We start from the raw sequence: 19,522 nt of genomic DNA on the forward strand, positions 1-19,522 counted from the left end.
TAAAAGGTCTTATGTCAAGTACAGATTGCCAAGTTGCTTTGATATTGAGCAAAAAATTCACTGTATCATCATAAATTTTGATCTCCGCAGCATCCAGTTTTTTAAATAATTTCTTTGGTTGCTGGCATCCACTACAACCTCTGCTTTGCAGTGAAGCTTAGTAGCGTGCTTTCACATGGCAGTCTTCCAGATGAATATTGATTATTTTGGATTATACTCCATGTGCTGTATGTTGGGTGATAGTGGACAGTAAGTTAAAAACGTAGCCATGAGGAAGTACTTGTATATTGCAATTTTCTGTTCCCCAGCTTCCTGACACTTAGTTTCTTAGTTTGGGACTATTCAAATATATTTGATTGTCGGCACTGTTCTTTTAACCTTACTTATTGTAATCCAGTTTTCTATTTGGAAATATCATCAGTTCTCTGAAAAACTTCCCTCCTCTTTTGTGGAGGAAAGTAAAATAAAATTCCAAGTATGCTTATATTTGTATCTTTTTAAATTTTTTTTCCAAAGCTAGTTATGTAAAACTGCTAAGCATGTCTGGAAAGTAAGCCATTGGTTATAACAAGATTATCTTACTTCCTAAACAGGTGTCTGGAAAATGGAAAAGACTTTGAACAGAATTCATCCAGTTTCTGATCCAGAAGCAACGTATTTTCTACAAGTATCATGGAAAAAAGATTTGGGCACTGGCTTTGGAATACTACTTACCGATGGTCAATGTGCATGGACTGGGACAGGTAATAATGGAAAGAAAAAAAATGTTTTAAATTGTTACTGTTTTTATTATTATTTTTAAACACTTTCTAAACTGTGACCCACAACTTGCATCAAAAACTTTTTATGAGCATTACCTCTCCCCGGTGATGGAGGAGGTGAGGTTCATGATCTTCTGGGATGTGTTCAGAGATCTCTCAAATCCAGAGAGATTGAGTGCCAAACCTAATAATTCATTTAGCATGTGGATATGCAATTTTTTCTTCTTTTTCAATAATATAATTTCTTGAAGTGATATTGGAGTGCCACTTATGTGTCTTCTCCAGATCCTTCAACAAATGTGTCGTGCAAATTCCATTTGCAAATTATAGTTCATGAGGCATTTAATTACAGATGTTTTTTTAAATGATTTCATAAAATCTTAATTGTTAAAGGCAGCTGTATTTGGTACTCAGGTGAATTTTTGAGAAGGAGAAGGGACAAGAAAATATTTTTTTCCTGGGCGTAAGTTATCAGAATTAAAAAAGATAACCTGTGGGATTCCGTGCACCCCCCCCTCCGCCCCCGCAACTTGAATAAGAAGATGGGTCTCTTAATATGTGCATGCTTCTCTCATTCACACCTAGTGAAAAAAAGAAAAATTTGTGTATTCCTTTAGAAATGTGTCAAATATGTGATCAGGAGCCCTTCTGTCAGTGGCAAAAATGTTTCAAAGGGAGGAAAGAATGATATATTTTACAGCATATTTTTTCCTGACTCTTTTTCTGAATTATAAGAATAGATGTTCGTGTAGTTGCTTCCTTCCTCCTCCGTGCCCAGTGGATGTTGCTTCTTTCCAGTTCCTACATAAGCCAAGCTTTCAAACAGGCCTGATATACCTATATAAAAAAATATAATAAAAACATAATAGTGCTTTGTGTGTATATATATACACGTGTACAAACTATATATATGTCTCTGTATATACAGTTCGTCTGTATAAAAAGAAGCTTAATAATTCATTAACCTTCTTCTGAATACAATTTTTACCTTTTCTCTTTCAAACCTGGGAAACAAGACTAACTTAAAATGTGTCTACGTATGTATTTAATCTGCTTTTCCATATTCCTTTTAACATTTCAAACACACTGTTGATTAGGAGTCCCTGCACAAGACAAATACATATATTTCAATGCTCGTTCCCTGTAGTTTGGTAGGAAAGGTGTTTCTTTCTTGATTTGACAATAGGATAGTCAAACTATGTATTTTCAAAATAACAAAAAGGATGTTAACGTTGATAAATACTTAACTAATTGAGCATACTAGTTTTTCTGTTTAAAAGCTTTTCTGTTTTTTCTTATGTAACTTTAAAATCCCCATCTTAAAATTCACAAAAAGCTGATTCTTTAAATGTGTTGTTTTTCTAACTAAAAGCTATGTTACTATCACTGGAAGAGTATAGAAAAAATGCGTAAACTCAGTTCTCATTTTGTTAACTTCTTGCATCTGGCAGAATGGCTGGATGATCATTTCCCAAAAGAGAGGACCAGTGAAAGCAAGATGACCTCACTCTTGAAAGAAAGAAACCCGCAACAGTTTAGCATGAGCACTGGGTACTCATCCAAAGGAGAGCGCTTCTGTTTCTTCTGCAAGAATTTGATCCATTTCTAAGGAATTACTATTGAATTTGTAGTCCGTTGAATAATTTCATTAGGAGTTGAAGTTCTTGTGCATGAGGCTTTCCTACTGCACAGATCTGTGTTTTCATACACTCAACGGTGTTTTTGATCACTTTTTCTAAGTTATTACATCACTTTTGAGACTGCCTAGATTCTAAATTCAAAACCTGGGAGGAGGGAAAGCAGTGGTCAGAAAATTCTTGCTGTGGGAAATCCCTTTTGGGTTTCTCATGCTGTGGATTATTTTGCTTGGCAAGACTTACCAGGAAGTGAATGAGAGTTGCTGATGGAGTTGTCTTTTATCGTTTTTTTTAAATTTAATGTGATGATGGAAAGTGTTAGGAATCCTATTTAAGGGGGGGGGGGGGGGGGGGAGAAGTGAATCTTAGGGGGGAGGAGAAGCACACAAATGTGCAATATGATCTGATGTATGTACTTGGTATTGGGTTAAAGAACTACAGCTATATGAATTTATCTCTAATGATTGATCAGTTCTGCTAGTTTTATAAGATAAAGGAACATGCAGCATGTACAGGCACCACAGGATAAAAAAGATCACAGTGCTTTATTACAGTACATTAGTATCTTTGGTTTTTTAGCTTCATTATTTTTGTTAAAAGTTTATCTAATTTTTCTCAGTGTTGAAATCATTGTTCTAGACAAGCACTTATTTTTGCAAGTATTTCCAACTTAATTTTTTCTGCCTCTCTTTGCCTCATACTGCAAGGCATTCCACTTTCTGTCTGTAGTGTTTTAGGGGTCTTAAGGGAATTGCTGACATACAGGTGGCCTTATCTCTCTCAACTCTATCTAGTGTCCTGTATAAGAAATAAGCTAGTTAATGAGGAAATGATTGGTGGCCGTATTTTATAATAAAATACAAATGTTTTGAGGTAAATTTCTTGCCTTTCTTTCCCACTCGATTCTTGCTATCTGTAGTGGATTGTTAGCTCTGCAAGATGAGTGTTGACCAGCACTATAGCCCCAATTGTTCACTGACTTGTAGGCTTAGCTTTTTTCCTGACAGTAGTTCTACTGTATCATTCTTTATATGAACATTAAAAGTGTTGCTTTCAGTTTTTTAAAAAAAACAAGATGCAGCTGGCAATTGTTAAAGTCTTAAGCCTTTCTGATAACATCCGTTTCATGCTTAAAATAAGTTTTAAAAATCTTGGAAAATACTTTTACTACTTCATCTAAGATACTTAAATGTGTTCAGTTATGTTGGGACTGAGGGTTGAACACTTGGCTTACAATGAGGTAGGGAAGAACTGGTAGCATGTGCAATGGCCAGTGTAAGTTTACAGCCTCCAGCTTTGCAGCAGTGTTTGTAACGGTACCAACTCCTGTTCTGAAATTCGTACCTGTCAGTCTTAATGCATGAGGATTAATACACAACTGACTTTGACTTAGCAGTTGCTTACTTGTAGGTCTTTTCATGTTTGCAGTGCTGCGTTCTGGCTTTGCTCTTGTTCATGTCCCTGTATGCCAGCTGCAGATGCTTGATGCGTAGGGAAGGAGGCAATGATGCAGCATTGCAACTAAATAGTGTGTCTTTGCACTCAAAGTCCTGTTTGTAGGACAAGTACTAGCTGGCTATATATGTGGCCCTCTGTCTTAGCCACTTCCTCTTCGTGTATTAGGAAAGGGTTTTACATGTTAGAAAAAAGATGGTTGTGATGTCCATGCAGTGAAAAAAGGATTTTGTTACACCTTTATCCATTTCTCCCTCTCTGTGTCCTGTGTTCCCTTTCATAAAGATTTTTTAAGCCCCGACTTAGTGAAGAGGACTGCTGCTTACTTTTGCTCTGTTTAAATGTCTTGTTGGGTTGTAGGAATAAATTTGAAAAGTGTAACATGTTCTTCAAATGATAATACCAAAATATGAATGCTTTGAATCTTCAGTTTATTAGGTGTCTCAGAGTATTTCAGTGCCCTAAAGCTCATCAGTATTAGGCTGTACACAAAAACATTTATGTACAATTGTCTATTACATCTGCTGTAGTGGACAGCAGAATACAGTGCTTTTACAAAGAGCACACATGTTGAGTTTACAAATCTGTAGGGACATACAGTTATAATATGCCACACTCCTCCCTGGTCTCTTTTTTCCAAACCTCTCCATTTTTTTTTTTTTTTGCCTTCTCTGCAATACAGATAATGCAACTTAAAATGTAGGAATAGAAGCATGTTCTTCAGTCTAGGAATACTAATTGTGAAGTTATTTTATTTCTGGTTTATTCTGATGCATGCTCCACAGCACTCCTATATTCTTTCTAATGTATAATGACATTTCTGCAATTTCTGACATGTGCTGAATGTTTATGTTGTTGCAGATCTGGTAAAATGCTATGTATCATGCCTTGTCCTTTATGTTAGGCTAGTATGAGTGTGACAGGTTTCCTCTTGTATCTTTGCATCTTTAAAAGAAGAGGGGAGCAGGGAATACTAATTTTTAAGCATTTTCTCTTAAGGACAATATGGGGAACTTTGTGACAGACTTCAGACTGCCGTAGGCCTGATTTTTCACATCTTAGCGTGACAAAGACTGACTTGCTCATATTTATTGAGCCTAATTCCATTCTTTTTTTATTTTTTTTTTTTTTCTTATCATAACTCCAAAGCAGTTCAGTTCCCTTGCATCCCTTTGCTTTTGAGCTTTTGAAGGACCTAATGCATTTGAATCTGCCTAGGAAAAAATGCCTTCTGCAAGGGCATAACTAATGGGATTTTGACCCACTAATTTATCTTTCTGACTGAGTGTATCTGCAGGCTTGGGTTTTCCACAGAAAGGGGCAATTTCTCCTTATGTTGACTCTTTGTTTCCTTGCAGTGGTGACATTGGCATACTCTCTCTTGCCACCTGCATCTCCTTTTTCACCGAGCTGTTTGCCTGTGTCTTATAAACAGAGTAATAGCGTGGGGTGTTAGTGACTGACCTGCCTTATCAGATTTTGCAGAGATGGTAATCACGTAAGGTGATTAGCAAGGTAGTATTTCTTTTTTGTGGGCATAAATAGTTGATGTATTTGTGAAGAGATGACCTAACTGATTATTGCGACCTATTATTAAAAAAGAAAAAAAAAAGCGCAAAAACCCCAACAAAAAAACAACAAAATCCCGCTCAGTTAAGTCTAAGATCAGTAAAGTCTACATGCTTTCCATATTTTGAGATGTGTAGCAAGGAGGACTACAAAAGCTAATACTTATGAACAAGGAAGAGCTGGCTGGGTAAATCAAAGCTGGGGGCAGCCTTTGGCTGCAGTGGCTATCAAGTTGGTGGAGTTCAGGATCATGAGAGGAGGGAACAGAGTAGAATGCAGGATAACAACCCTAGATTTCAAGAGAGCAGACTTTCACCTCTTCCAGGATCTCTTTAAAAGAATTGCATGGGATATGGCTCTGGAGAGGAGAGAGGTCCAGGAGAGATGGTTGATTTTTCAGGGATCACCTCTTCCAAGCTCAAAAAATGGTTCATCTCACTGGAACAGGACATCAGTCAAAGGTAGCAGCAGGCCTGCATGGATGAACAAGGAGCTCCTGGCTAAACTCAGACATAAGAAGGAAGTGTGCAAGAAGTGGAAGCCAGGGGAAGGTGACCAGGAAGGGGTATAGAGACAGTGACCAAGCAGGTAGGGATGGGGTTAGGAAAGCCAGAGCCCAGCTGGAATAGCATCTGGCAAGGCATGTGAAGGGCACCTAGGACTTCTGCAGGCTAATCAGCAGCAACAGGAAGGTGAGGGAAAATGTGGGCCTGCTGCAGCACGGGGCAGGGGGACTGGTGACAATGGACATGGAAAAGGCTGAGGTACTACTCAGTGCCATCTTTGCTGGTTAAAATTTGCCTTTAGAAATCCCAAGCCCCTCAGATCAGTGGGAAAGTCAGGAGCAAAGGAGACTTGCCATTGGAGGAGGATCAGGTTAGAGAATATCTTAAGAAGCTGGATGTACATGAGTCCATGGCGCCGGACTGGATGAGACTGAGTACTGAGGGATCTGTCCCATGTCATTGTGAGGCCACTCTTGATTAATTTTGCAAGGTAATAGGGATCAGGGGATATTTTTAAGGACTGGAAGAAATGTCTCTCCTATCTTTGGGAAGGGTAAGGGGATGGATCTGGGTAACTGGAGGCTGGTTAACCAGAGACTGTTGGAAGAATAATCCTGGAAACCATTTCAAAAAATATAAAGGACAAGCTGGTGAGTATTCAGTATGGATTTACAAGGGGGAAATCATACCTGAGCCACCCGATAACCTTCTCTGAAACTACTAGCTTCTTGAACGAGGGAAGGCAGTAGATGTTGTTTATTTTGGCTTCAGCTAGCAAGGGTTTAAACACTGTGTCCTCTAACATTCTTATAGACAAACTGGTAAATTATGGACTAGATAGATGAACAGTGAAAATGGATTAAGCTCAGCCAGTTCAACCAGATTTCAAAGGGTTGTGGTCAGTAGCATGTAGTCTAGCTGGAGGCCAGTTACTAGTGGCCCTGTACCACAGGGGTCAATACTGGGTCCAGTACTGTTAACATTGTCATTAATCACTTGGATGATGACACAGTGCATCCTCAGCAAGTTTACAGATGATGCAAAACTGGGGGGAAGGGTTGACAGAGGATTGAGTTGCCATTCAGAAGGACCTGGGCAGGCTGGAGAAATGGGCTGACAGGGATCTCATGAAATTCAACAAAGGGAAGTGCAAAACTGTATACCTTGGGAGGAAGAAGCCCCCAGCCTGTACTGGTGCCTTGGGTGACTGGCTGGAAGCAGGTTCCTTCTTGAAAAGGACCTGGGAGTCCTGGTGGACAAGAAGTTGAACATGGGCCAGCAGTGTGACCTTGTGGCAAAGAAGGCCAATGGCCTCCTGGGCTGCATTAGGAAGGGTATTGCCGGCAGGTCATGGGAGGTGATCCTTCCCCTCTGCTCAGCCCTGGTGAGACCCGTGATGCAGTGTCCAGTTCTGGGCTTTCCATTATGAGAAAGACATGAACTTACGCAATTGAGTCTAGTGACAGTCCATGAAGATGACTGAAGGACTTGAGCATCTGTCATGCTAGGAGAAGTTGAGAGAGCTGGGACTGTGCAGCCTGGAGGAGAGAAGGCTCAAGGAGATTTTGTCAATGTGTATTAATTAATACTTGATGAAAGGCAGTAAAGAAGATGGAGCCAGGCTCTTTTCAGTGGTGCCCAGTGAAAGAAGAGGCAATGGGCACAAACTGAAATACAAGGAATTCCGTTTAAACACAGGAAAAAACTTTTTTACTATCGGGGTAACCAAGCACCAGAACAGATTGGTTTGATACATACTGCCTCCTCTGCAATATGAGGTTAGCTACTCTCTCAAGAAGAAGATTGGAGAAAAATGAGGCACTTTGAACAGGCTCATGTGTGATTGAAATGCTGTTCTATTTCTATCAGTATGATTTCAGTACATGTGCAGGCTCATGTCTCAATACGAAACTATCTTCAAAGGCATTTGTATAGAGAAGATATATAATTATTAATAGGGGTTTTAAGTGGGATACTTTAAGTCACTTGCAGTTCTGTGAAGGATGTGTTTTGGGGTTTGGGGCTTTTTGTTGGGTTTTTGGGCTGTTTTTTGGTGTGTATGGTTTTGTTTGCTTTTTTTGTTTTGGTTTTGTTTTGTGGGGTTTTTTCATGCTGTCACAAACTAATGTCCTGTTGCATATCTTGCTTTCTCAAATGCAGTATGTAGAATAAAATAAAAAGGAAGGAAAATAACCAGTGGCCCAGGTGGTAAAATCAAGAACTGTTTCTTGCTACTCCTAGTGAAAGATGATGAGTCTTTGTAAGCTGCCATTTCAGTTTGAGGGTTAACCGAAAGAAGATATAGGAAGAAATAAATGATCAGAAGCAGAGAGGAAAGACTGTCATGGTTCTTAACGACAGTACATCTTTATTGGCCTGTTCTGTACCATATTCAACCATTCTTCATCTTCAAAGGAATGGAATAAAATTTTCTTTGTAAACCTGATGTAATGCAGGCTGGAGAAATATCACCATTTAGTGGTTCTTGTATGTGAACAGTAAAACATGGATTCTCAAGTCTGAGTGTAGCTTAATTTGTAAATTGACACTTTATTTTGTTTTCAGGTTGTAAGTTACACACTTGGAAAACTGGATCAAGAATGTGTGAGGAGACAGTTGCATCTGTTGTCTTACAGGATTTAGATTACATGCTTTCAAAGAGGACTGAGAGGGCACAATAAATCATAGTTAAAACATTCCACTCTTTGTTGTAAGGCTAGTGTTATTCTGAATAACTTTAGGCAAATAGAATTGTGGACTAGTAGCAATAAACCATTTTCAGACAGGAAGAAAAGGGACAGAACTTAATTCTTATGAAAAACATGGTATTTCTGCTACATTTCCATTAGTGATTGGCACACTGATACGTGTCAAGGGAAAAATAGTCTTTGACTATTTGCCTGTCCCTTAAGGTGTGTGAGTGCCTGTCTGTATATACATATAAATACAGATACATATTTACACACATGAGTATTTATTTCTTGCATGTTTCTTTCTGATAGTGTCTGAAGCTGAAATTTCTAGGGAGGCTGCTGACATGGAAATGAATAGAGAAAAGTATGTCGAAGAACTGAAGAAAGCATTGATAGCTGGAGAAGAATCAGCTGGCAAATATAACTTTGCTATTTCAAGAGATGAAGAAAATATGGACTGTCACTTCTCCTATGAAAGAAATCTGAAAGATGGCTCTGTAAGTATAGTTCAATGTTTAAATTTGAGTGTGAGAAGGACCTTCTTTGTACATTTCTGTATTTTATTAGGTTCTTTAAAACCAAATAGACCTGTAACACACATTTCAGATTGAATGAATATTGTGAACTCTGCCACGGGCCAAACTAGAAACAAGTTTGTGGTTTGCTATCAAAACCTGATATCAATAGAACTATTTCTGTGTTACTTTCTTAAATGCTACTGAATAAGACTATTACTTCTCTATTTCAGTTTTGGATTAGTGTAGTGATAGGATGGGGGGTAACGGTTTTAAACTGAAAGAGGGTAGATTTAGATTAGATATTAGGAAGAAATTCTTCACTGTGAGTGTGGTGAGACACTGGCACAGATTGCCCAGAGAAGTTGTGGATGCCCCAACCCTGGAAGTGTTCAAAGCAAGGTTGGACGGGGCTTTGAGCAAGCTGGTCTAGTGGAAGGTGTCCCTGCCCATGGCAGTGGGCTTGGAACTAGATGATCTTTAAGGTCCCTTCTATGATTCATGTTTTGGGTTTTTTAAACAGGGTATGCCTACATGTTGGGGCTGCAGTTTAGTATTAAGTTGATATGTTGCATAAGCTGTAACTGTTTTTAATTCCTAGCTTGGGAAGTATGCTTCCCTTTTGAAATTCTAGCCCCCAGTGCTTTTCTGCTTTGCTTGTTGTTTCTTTCTTTTCTCCCTGTACTCGCATAAATGAGGAAAAATATTAAAATTTAAGTAAGATTATTTTCAAATGCTAAAACATACTGTTAAAATGAGCTTTTCTATTACTTTAAATATTTTGGAAGCGAATACTAAAATTGTTTCCTCCTTGGAAATGCGTTAAATTACAACTGAGAATGTGGTTCCATGTTGGTTTCTTGGCTGCAAAGGAAAGGACTCTCTTAAAGCAAGAAAGAAACTAGTATAATCTGTATCTGTAGACACTTCTGGTGATTTCAGGTTGTGGTTTGGTTTTAAAGCTTTTCTGGGGAAGAAGCTAATTTAAGGTAATTCTCCTTGCTTGTACTCTTTTTTTATTTTTTTGTTTTGTCCTCCAAAAATTAATGCTCTGCCTTTCCCAAGGTTTGTCACAGCTTCAGTTGTGCTGGGATAGCAGTTGGGCTGATTGAGCACTCAGCCACATTAGTGAAATAATTTGAGTTTAAAAAGCACTGGTTTAAAATTGCACTGATCCAGTTCAGGGCACAGTTCTGCAGTCAGTGTCACTGGCATTGTTGAGGGGAAGAAAATTGTGGGGAGAGAATGGAGACAAGATTGCAGATAAAGAAGAGTGGGAGTGTCTTTGACCAGATCTTTTTTTTTCTGGGGAAAAAAATCTAGTGTGGAGTTGCGTCTGGGAGCAAAGTGTCTAGGGATTGTCCTACCTGCTTTGTTTTAAAAGATTTCTTCTTCAGACCATTGGGGCATGCTTTGCTTCTCATTTGGTTAATTTTGGCAGGTATCACCTTTTAAGAAACTAGCAGAGGTGTCTGACTTGTAACAAAAAACCAAACTAAACCAGAATGAAGAAAATACCTTCACTGGCATATGTCTGTTGCAAGTGGAAGGTGGAAATACTTTTTTCCTCTAAATTGGAAATAGGCAAAGAATGCAGTAGATGTATGTGTCACAAACCTGAAATAGGAGTATGTGTATATTTCGTGTATGTGTACCTCTTAGATGGGATGAGGAAAAACTCACTTTAGAAAGGGGGCCCATTCAGATTACCTAATCAGTAGCAGCTCAGTTACGTACTTATTTTCAGAGACTTGGCTTCATTTTAGTAAGTAGAGAAAGAGATTCAGTGTAATGAAGTTCAGCTTCTTAAGCGTACTTCATTATAGGCCTTTAACTTTGTACAAGATAGGAAATTTCAGTACAATTTGGCTCGTGACTGAGGTGCCAAAAGTTAGGTGATGTAAGTCTTTCAATCTGCATTATCAATATTTCTCTGTATTTTCCTAAGACCTTATGGTCTCTATACCCCCTTCTTGACACTTCTTATAAGCTCACAGGGCTGAGTGCTGTTCACATAGGGTCTAGGTCAAAAGTGCTATATTACAGCAGGATTACAAGGTTAGGACCAAATTTTACTTAGAAAATAAGAGCAGTAATTTTAAGAATCCTGTTTTTCTTGTCTGTGTCACACATAATATATTCTAAATACCAGACAGATGAAATACATACTATATTTTTATTAAAGGAAAATATCTTCATATATGTGGGCCCACCTAATATATGTTTCCATCAATTAAGGCTTATGAGAAATTTAATTCGTATGAAAACATCTTTATGTCAATTTGGGAAAATAATAATCTAGCCAAAGAAATTGAAAATACGAAGTGTCCTGATTGCTATGCATGCTTTTAGCTTTGGGTGTCAAAAAAGTGTTTTTAGAAAAGATGTCATTTCTTGGGTGAAAATACACCTTTTTTTTTTCATTCTGTACTAAACTAATGCCTACAAATAAAATTGCCAAAGCCTTTGTCAGAATTACAAATAGCTTTCAGGTGTATAATAGAATAAGTTTCAAACATTTTGCAAATTCTCTGTGAAAGTATTCGTGATGTATATCTTTCAGCATCAGATTAGGAAATTGATCTTCCTGGGCTCTGTACATTCAGAGGGCTGAGATTCAGCTAAATGTACGTTTACTGCAGAGGAAGTGTAGAGAAACTACTCTGCAACTTAAACATGACTTAAATTCAGTGCTTATCTCTTACTAGTACTTATTTTTCTCACTGGGTATTTGTCTTTACACGGTTTTATTCAGTCGTTATGAATATTTTTCTCTTTTTCTTTTCATATTTCAGCAACTGTGTATATATACAAATTACAACCTTCCCAGTCTTGGGAAGAGTGTTGCAGGGCAGGGGGGAACAGGATGACGATAGCAATGTGCGTGTGGAGACAGGGGAGCTTTTGGTTAATCTGTACTGCATTTCTTTTGTTAGGTGTGTTACCTGCAGTCAAACTGAGAGCTGTAGTTAGTCTTCATGTTTTTGTTTAAAAATGTGGGCATAAAGGAAAAGGAACAATCATGTCCGGTTTTGACAGTAGTGCATGTCATGCTACTTTCACGTTCCCTACTTCTCTCCTACCCCATTATATTACTAATCACCATTGTGAGAAAAGTCCATTAAATTACCAGGAATAATTAGAAGATTACTATTCTTAAATCAATGGTTTTATCACTTGATATATAACAAAAGGAAAGATTACAGAAAAGTATGCATGAAGATGTGGCTGGTTGTTTTTGAATACTGAATGTTTTGCTTAGTCTTAAATAATGTGGTTATACTTTCTAGTTAAAAAACCCCAAAACTTCTGAAATGTATTGTTATACTTCGTGAGCTATAAAATGCTTGTCATTTCATGCAGCTGTCTATTATTGCAAATTTTTTTCATCCAATGAGTACACAGGTGCCTAAGAATAAATTTTGTACTCTTGGAAAATCAATATGCCTTTTGTTAGAGGTATATGCGTGCTTGTATACACAAACTTGATTGTTTTAACTAACGTTAATGAACCCTAACATGACATTGATCAGCAACAGTCACCTATACCCATCTCAGCCCGTAATTTCCAGTGTAGTGCTCTGCCATAGTTCTCCATCCAGTCTGGATGAACTACTAATTCCTATCAAAAATGAAGAATAGAATTTCTACAAAACAATTTCCCTTTTTTCTTCTGAATACATAATAGATTCAGCTGAGTTATGTTCTGGGCCCTTATTTACAGATGATATCTACACAGTCTATAAATAATTGCTGGCCGAAAAGTCTGGGAGGTTTAGGTATATGACGGGTATACCCCAACTGGAATGAACACGTTAAAAGCTTCTTAAAGAATTCACAGTGGTCAATTCTTGCAGCTTTTAAGACAAGTTGCTTCTTATTCTGTCTCCTTGTTAAGAAAATTAGTATTTATTTGTAGATACGTTTTTGATTGTAGATAGTTTAAATGAATAATCTCAAATAACATTCTTGATGCATTTATAATTCACACTAGTTAGTAATAGTATGGTGTTTACTATTTTTTGTTACTTTAATTCACAAGGAGAACGTGTCTGAGAAAGCAGAAAAAGAGCGATAAAGTACCACTCTTTTTTTATTTTTTTTTGTATATCACATCCATGTGGGAGAATTATACTGCTACATCTGTGTACACGATCTTGGTGTATCTGTTGATCCCTGTTTCTTGCAAATGTTTGCACATGTGAAACATAATCTGTACGTGATTAGCATGCTTCTTATATAGACTAGAAACTTAGTAAACAGATCTTATTTGTCATGAATAACAAAAGCTTTGATATGGTAGTGCATCAGAAGTTAGCATTTAAAATTTTAAGCCTTGGAAAGCAGTGTTTACAGTGTTGCAGATCAGTAATTTAATCATCATTGACTGATGTGAAGTAAAGTTTGCTATGTCACTAGTGTCACTTGATTTTTCTCTTGATGAGCATCATTTTCAGCTTGGTAATTACCAATGTTGAAATACTGTAAGTATATATATTATATAATTTATAGACACACGTAATTTTCAGGGGCTTAGTAAATGTGTAAATCTGAAATACTCTGTTTTCAATAGTTTCAATAGTCTGAAGTTTTTTTCCAGTCGTGCAGTTGCATATTTGTTTTCCAGTCTTCTGGTAGTGAATATCTGTAGGTGATTTGGACTAGTGACTGGTAATAGTCACTTGATGATGACAAAATGTGTTAGATACTGAATTTTTGTTTCCATAACTGTACTAAACTGTGGTATTTGAAATAATTTTTACCTTATTTGGAGCAGCTTGCTAAAGATCTGCTTCCCTAAAATACAATTATGTGCCAAAACTGTATTGGGTGGTCTGTAGGCATGAAAATAAAAATAATGGAGTGATGTTAAGCAAAGGAAAATGTAGGCATGTTATTGGGGAATATTTTCTGATGTGGAAATTTGTTTTACTGCTGAAGTGTTTGCCAGAGGAAGTGGTAGCAGCCCCATTGTGTCAGTCATGTAAAAATGGACTGGACAAAGGAATGGAAAATGCACTGTAAGTAACCATCCTGCATTGGCAGTATAGTACATTAGATGACTTAACAGGTTCTCCATCCCAAAAACCTGTGAAGCTCTCTTGCCTGCCCAGACTACTGTATATATGAGCTCCATTGGTCTGTGGTACAATGAATGTCTTCACTAAGGAATGTGTATTTAGACAGACACACACACACTGAAGAGCAATAGGGTGGAGAATGTAGTTGCCTCATGAAAACAGGTTTATCATCCCTCATTAGATGCCACAGGTTGGTGTTTCAAAGCTTGTTGTGTCTTTTGTAGTCTAGATGAAACATTTGACCGTGGTAAGTTTGACAGATGATTCTCCACTGTAGCAATAAAAGTTGGCATTCTGAACATCTGCTTATTGAGGTAAGCTTACAAACAAGCCCTTGAAGATCAGTTTGGTTTTCCTTTCCTAGCAGATAGGGAAGAATAATTATCCCTTGTTTGCACATGGAAATAGATAAGTTTAGAGATTAAAAACCTGTCTGTGGTTCCTCAAAATTACTTCCCCCTCTTTTGTACTGTCTCATTAAGGCTGGAATTACACTTGTTAGCCAGAGCCCTATTTTGAAGGCCAAGCAGACCTGCAACAACTTAGGGGAGTGTAAGAAGGCAGGCTGCATCCAGATGTGAAATCCCTTTAACAATTTTTTGTATAGCTTTTACCATCAGCATAAGTAAAGATCAGGGGAGTCATTTACAGTGTCTGTGTAACAGTCATTCAGAAGACTACAATGTACAAACTAATTCGCCTGTTGTTTAGTTGATGAACAGATAGGTTCCTTCCATGAACTGATAGCTACCACCAAAGCTAGATGCTTAAAAGTAAACGCTTGCAACTACTCCAGCACTATTCTGATAGGATGAAACCAAACTTATACCTCTAAATCCTTTTAGAAGTGTTTATAAGAATTAATGTGTAATAATGATGTATATGTAATGAATAAGTCTACTTAGGTGCTGATGGTTTTTTTTGAATGGATGGAAAACTTCCCCAAGTTGTTCAGTCTGGAGAAGAGGAGGCTGAGGGGAGACCTTATTGCTCTCTACAACTACCTGAAAGGGGGTTGCAGAGAGGTGGGTGTTGGTCTCTTCTACCATGTAACTAGCGATAGAACAAGAGGAAGTGGCCTCAAGATAGGCCAGGGGAGGTTCAGGCTGGATATTAGGAAAAATTTCTTTACTGAGAGTGGTGAAGCATTTAAACAGGCTGCCCAGGGTGGTGGTGGAGTCACCATCGCTGGAGGTGTTCAAAAAACACGTAGACATGGTGCTTTGAGACGCGATTTAGTGGGCATGGTGGTGTTGGTTTGATGATTGGACTTGATGATCTTACAGGTCTTTTCTAAACGTAATGATTCTGCGATTCTGTGAAATAATTCATATCTGATTTAGAGGAGATACTTAACGTAACGTGTTTATTTTGCAGTGTCATAGTTGCATAGTCATGTAATTTTAAAAGTATCAGAGTAAGAGTCATAATCTAATTTAAGGGAAGGCCATAAGAATTTTAGTACTTTCTTACTTATCTTTTTGAAACTGTGATCAAAACAAGATAAAATGCTGTCCGAATTTTAAATACTTGTTCTAGCTGTATCTGAGCCTAAAAAGTTATGCCTTTAAAAATCCTGGTGTGTGTTGTGATTTATCTTCCTTATGACAGGTGGCTTTGCCGTAGGGTGTTCAGCACTCTGCCCTTAAGAACTTTTTTTAGGGTGGTGAGGGCAAAGTAGACTGTTAAGAGTCACATTAAAATAACAATGGGTTTGGTATACAGTGGGACTTGTGTGTCAAGCCAGCTGCAGTGCAAAATGGGCCACACACACAGAGATCTCAGTGAGGGGCCATTGAGGCTGGGCCAGCTAAACTGCTGCCACCTAAACAAACACCATCACAGAGTCAGTGATTTAGCGCTTGATCTAAGTAGGTGACCACTTGGAAGTAAATCTTTCCAAGTACTTTAGCGAGTCACTCCACATATAATAAATAATGGAAATCCGGCAAGATTTTTTTTTTGTGCTGGCAATTAGATTGATTAAATAGCCTTTGATAAACAATTATTTGAGTGCTAGCAGTCGTCTTTTTTACAGTAACGTGACAGGCTCTGTTCTTTTTCTTGCCTTTTGCATAAATTTGTAAACAGGGAGGATATGAGCTTAAGAAATTCCACCTTAGATACAGTTCTGCTGCTAATTAGGCTGTTGGAAGAGATGCTGTTATTTGTCTCTTCTGTTTCCTGTGGTTGCTTTTCCGTGATCGGTTCTGTGAGTTTGTTATGAGTTTACTACAAGTTAAAAATAGTTGGAGAAATTCATGCTAACCGAAACTTCACAGCATACTGAACAAGTGAAGTACAATTGGTAGAGCTCTTTATGCTGTCCAGACTGACTTGGTTCAAGGTTTGAATAGTTATTTTGCTCCAAACCACTGAGGATATGTTGTTTCATTAACAAAGGTCACTGAGAGGTCAGATTGCTTCCCAGGCAATTCGGCTAACTGCTCAATTGAAAAGACAGAAAGATGAAATGATTATTTTTAGGTCAGTGTAAAGGCAATGACTCTTCTGTATCATTTATATCTATGTACTTCAGGATTTAAGAGTGTACACTTGAATGAGTTTCTCGGAAGCCCGGTTTAGAATAGCTTACTAATGTGCCTTATATGATAAAAACATGAAGCGTTATCTTTTGCGTAATCGCAGAGTTGTAAGTGCTACATGATTTTCCCCATCTCGCCTGATGTGTACCTTTATGAACTCTTCAGGCCTTGGAGGTACACTTCAAATTCAGTGGATCAATTCTGTAGCCTTGAGGTAACAAAAGCTTTTTTAAAAAAATTCCCCCCCCCCCCCCCCCCCCCCAATATTAATATGTGTACAATATTTGACAAAAGTCTTGCAGAATTGTTATGCTATTTTCCTTGTTTAGCTCTTTGATTGTAAGAAGCTATTTGATTGTTTAGCTATTTGATTGCTGCTTCTCCTAAGCAATGGTTTGGAGAACTGTTGGGGGGAAGTACATTTAAAATACCAGTAGTAGATGTCTTTAAAAATGTTGAAAAAGGAAGAATGAAACACTGCAATGAACTCCTCCAGTTTCTCTCTACCTGTTAGGATTTGTGGACTTCACTGGAACTATCCAGCTGAACAAAAATAGTAGTTTAACTGTTTTAAGGCCTATTGTAAATGACACTATAAAGGACATTTTCTTATTTCACGAGTGGAATGGTGGTTTAAATATATTAAAAATAGCTGTAAAATGTTCTTAAAATACCAAAATAACAGATATTGATTTGATTTATACAAGAAAAATCATCAGTTGTCCTTTCTCCCTCCTGATGTTATTGTATTGTCTCCCCTCCCTTCCTCTCAATCCTTTCAGATTTTCCCTTTTTGGCATACCTGCTGTGCATTTCAAATCTCTGTGTAGACATCAAGGCTTACTTTTACTTGTACAGCTGAGTACAAATGCTTTCATTTTATGAGGAAAATCTTTAAATCATGGCATGTTGACAAGTCTTAGTTTCCCAAGAAAAATATAGAGGACAGTAGATGCTCTGGAAAAGAAATTACTGTGTGTGGGTTTTAAAACTTCACTGCAAGACTCTAGTCCCATATTATCTGTAAGGATGAACAACAGTCAGAGCCTGAAGAACAGCAAGAATCTCACCTATGTTTCTGTTCAGAAATGCTTTTACAGCTCCAGAGGAAGCATTCATCTTTCTACCTGCAAAGGCACAGGAAAACCCTCAGGCTCAGGAGAATAATGTTTTGTTAAATTTTGCATTCACTAAAATAGAACTTTTACCAGTATAAAATATTGACTAGACATGTTTTAACCCTCAAAGCTTGGAGCAAATGCTTCCAGTTAATTTCAACACATATACTAGTTCTGCTACAGTTACATAGTGAAATTGTCTTGAAATGGAAGATAAGAGCGAATTTGAGAAGTCCAGTATTTTTTAAAAAAACTGGCAAATGCAGAAATGTCTTTGTGTAATGTGATGCAGAAATAAGGTAGCTGTAGTACTTGTGGTGAGGAAGGTCTTACGCATCCTGTTGTTTTCTTCCCTTAAGTTGCAGTAATGTGAAATATATATATCTTTGCTTGTTCACTTATCTTATGAAGTCACTGTATTTTAGTAATTCTGACATAAAAATAAAGTTTGCTCTGAACAGTGAAAAGAAGTTCCTAATTTCATTGTGCAATAAGCAGAGCAAGGTCAACTGTGTTCTGGTGGAACAGTACTATTCTAATTTTGCTACCTTACTATAAACACTGCAAACTGCTGTGTCTGACCTTAGGATTTTACAGAATGCTAATTACTGCCTGTTAGATGTCAGTCAGCACATCTGTCAGACAGCAAGTTTGTTTTTTAGCATGGAGGACAAAGCCTAAGGCTCTTTGATTTGAGATTTAAAATTTCAAGCCAATTTATGTATATATTTGAGATTTTTGGTGAGTCAAATATTTATTTGGAATTGTTCTGAAAGATACTAGTATCACTGGAATATCCTTTGGAAGGTACGTTCTCAGTTTCTCAAATCTTGAATGTGGTTCTCCTACAGAAATATGTTTCCCAGAGAGGTAAATACAGCATACAGTTTCAAGAGTAAGTTTCTGGATCGTATCATTTGGTGGAAAAGCTCTTCCATAGAAGATGATTTTTTTTTTTTAATTTCTCTCAGGTGTTCCTGCAAATAGTGTCTGACATTTCATTTAAAATTTAGTTTTAATTGCTTTGTTGGATATAAAATGTAACTGGTACTAGTTTGGGTTTTTTGGGTTTTCAGAATGCAAATCCTTGTCTTTCTGCATGTGTTCTTCTCTGGTAAATCTAAGTTTTGGTTTTTTGTGGGCTTTTTTGTGTTTTGTTTGTTGGTTTTTTTTTTTTTTAAGGACTTTGAGGTACAGATTTTTGTTCTGTTCATACAAGCACATTGTTTTCTCAGTGTGTGATTAATACCTGTAGGTTATTAGTATAACACAAATATGTAAGCATATGCTAACTTGTGGTAACAGAACCTTGCCAGTGCTCTTAGGAGCTGCAGAGGTACCAAAAAGTGGAATTTGGAAACAGTCAGGTTTTTTTACTGCTCGTTCAATCCAGGTTATTGCAACATTACGATACTCTAAATCTTGTAACCTGACATAAATGGGGCAGGGGGGCAGGCAGGCAGGGGGCAAGGAGTGGAAAAAACACTCCAACACTGAGATATCAGTAGGAAAAGAAAAATTACGCACATGTGTCCTCATCCTCTCCAATAATAAACTTCATTCTCCAATCCAGGAATTGCTATTGTTGCCTTTATTAGCAAATAGCATCCATCCCATTAAAGTCAGATGTGTATATCTCAT

General features: G+C 37.6%; 1 protein-coding gene across 1 annotated transcript in view; it reads left to right on the forward strand.

Moving 5' to 3' along the window:
• The first annotated feature begins 597 nt into the window (after window positions 1-597).
• Window positions 598-19,522, forward strand: part of XRCC4 (X-ray repair cross complementing 4) — a 169,704-nt gene continuing 150,779 nt past the window's right edge. The window contains exons 1-2 of the mRNA XM_059833899.1: window positions 598-743; window positions 8,931-9,118. Of these exons, the coding sequence (XP_059689882.1) occupies window positions 605-743; window positions 8,931-9,118 (327 nt within the window). The 5' untranslated portion in view covers window positions 598-604. The remainder of the gene's footprint in view (window positions 744-8,930; window positions 9,119-19,522) is intronic.

Source organism: Gavia stellata, chromosome Z, assembly GCF_030936135.1.
Source record: "Gavia stellata isolate bGavSte3 chromosome Z, bGavSte3.hap2, whole genome shotgun sequence".
NCBI lineage: Eukaryota > Metazoa > Chordata > Aves > Gaviiformes > Gaviidae > Gavia > Gavia stellata.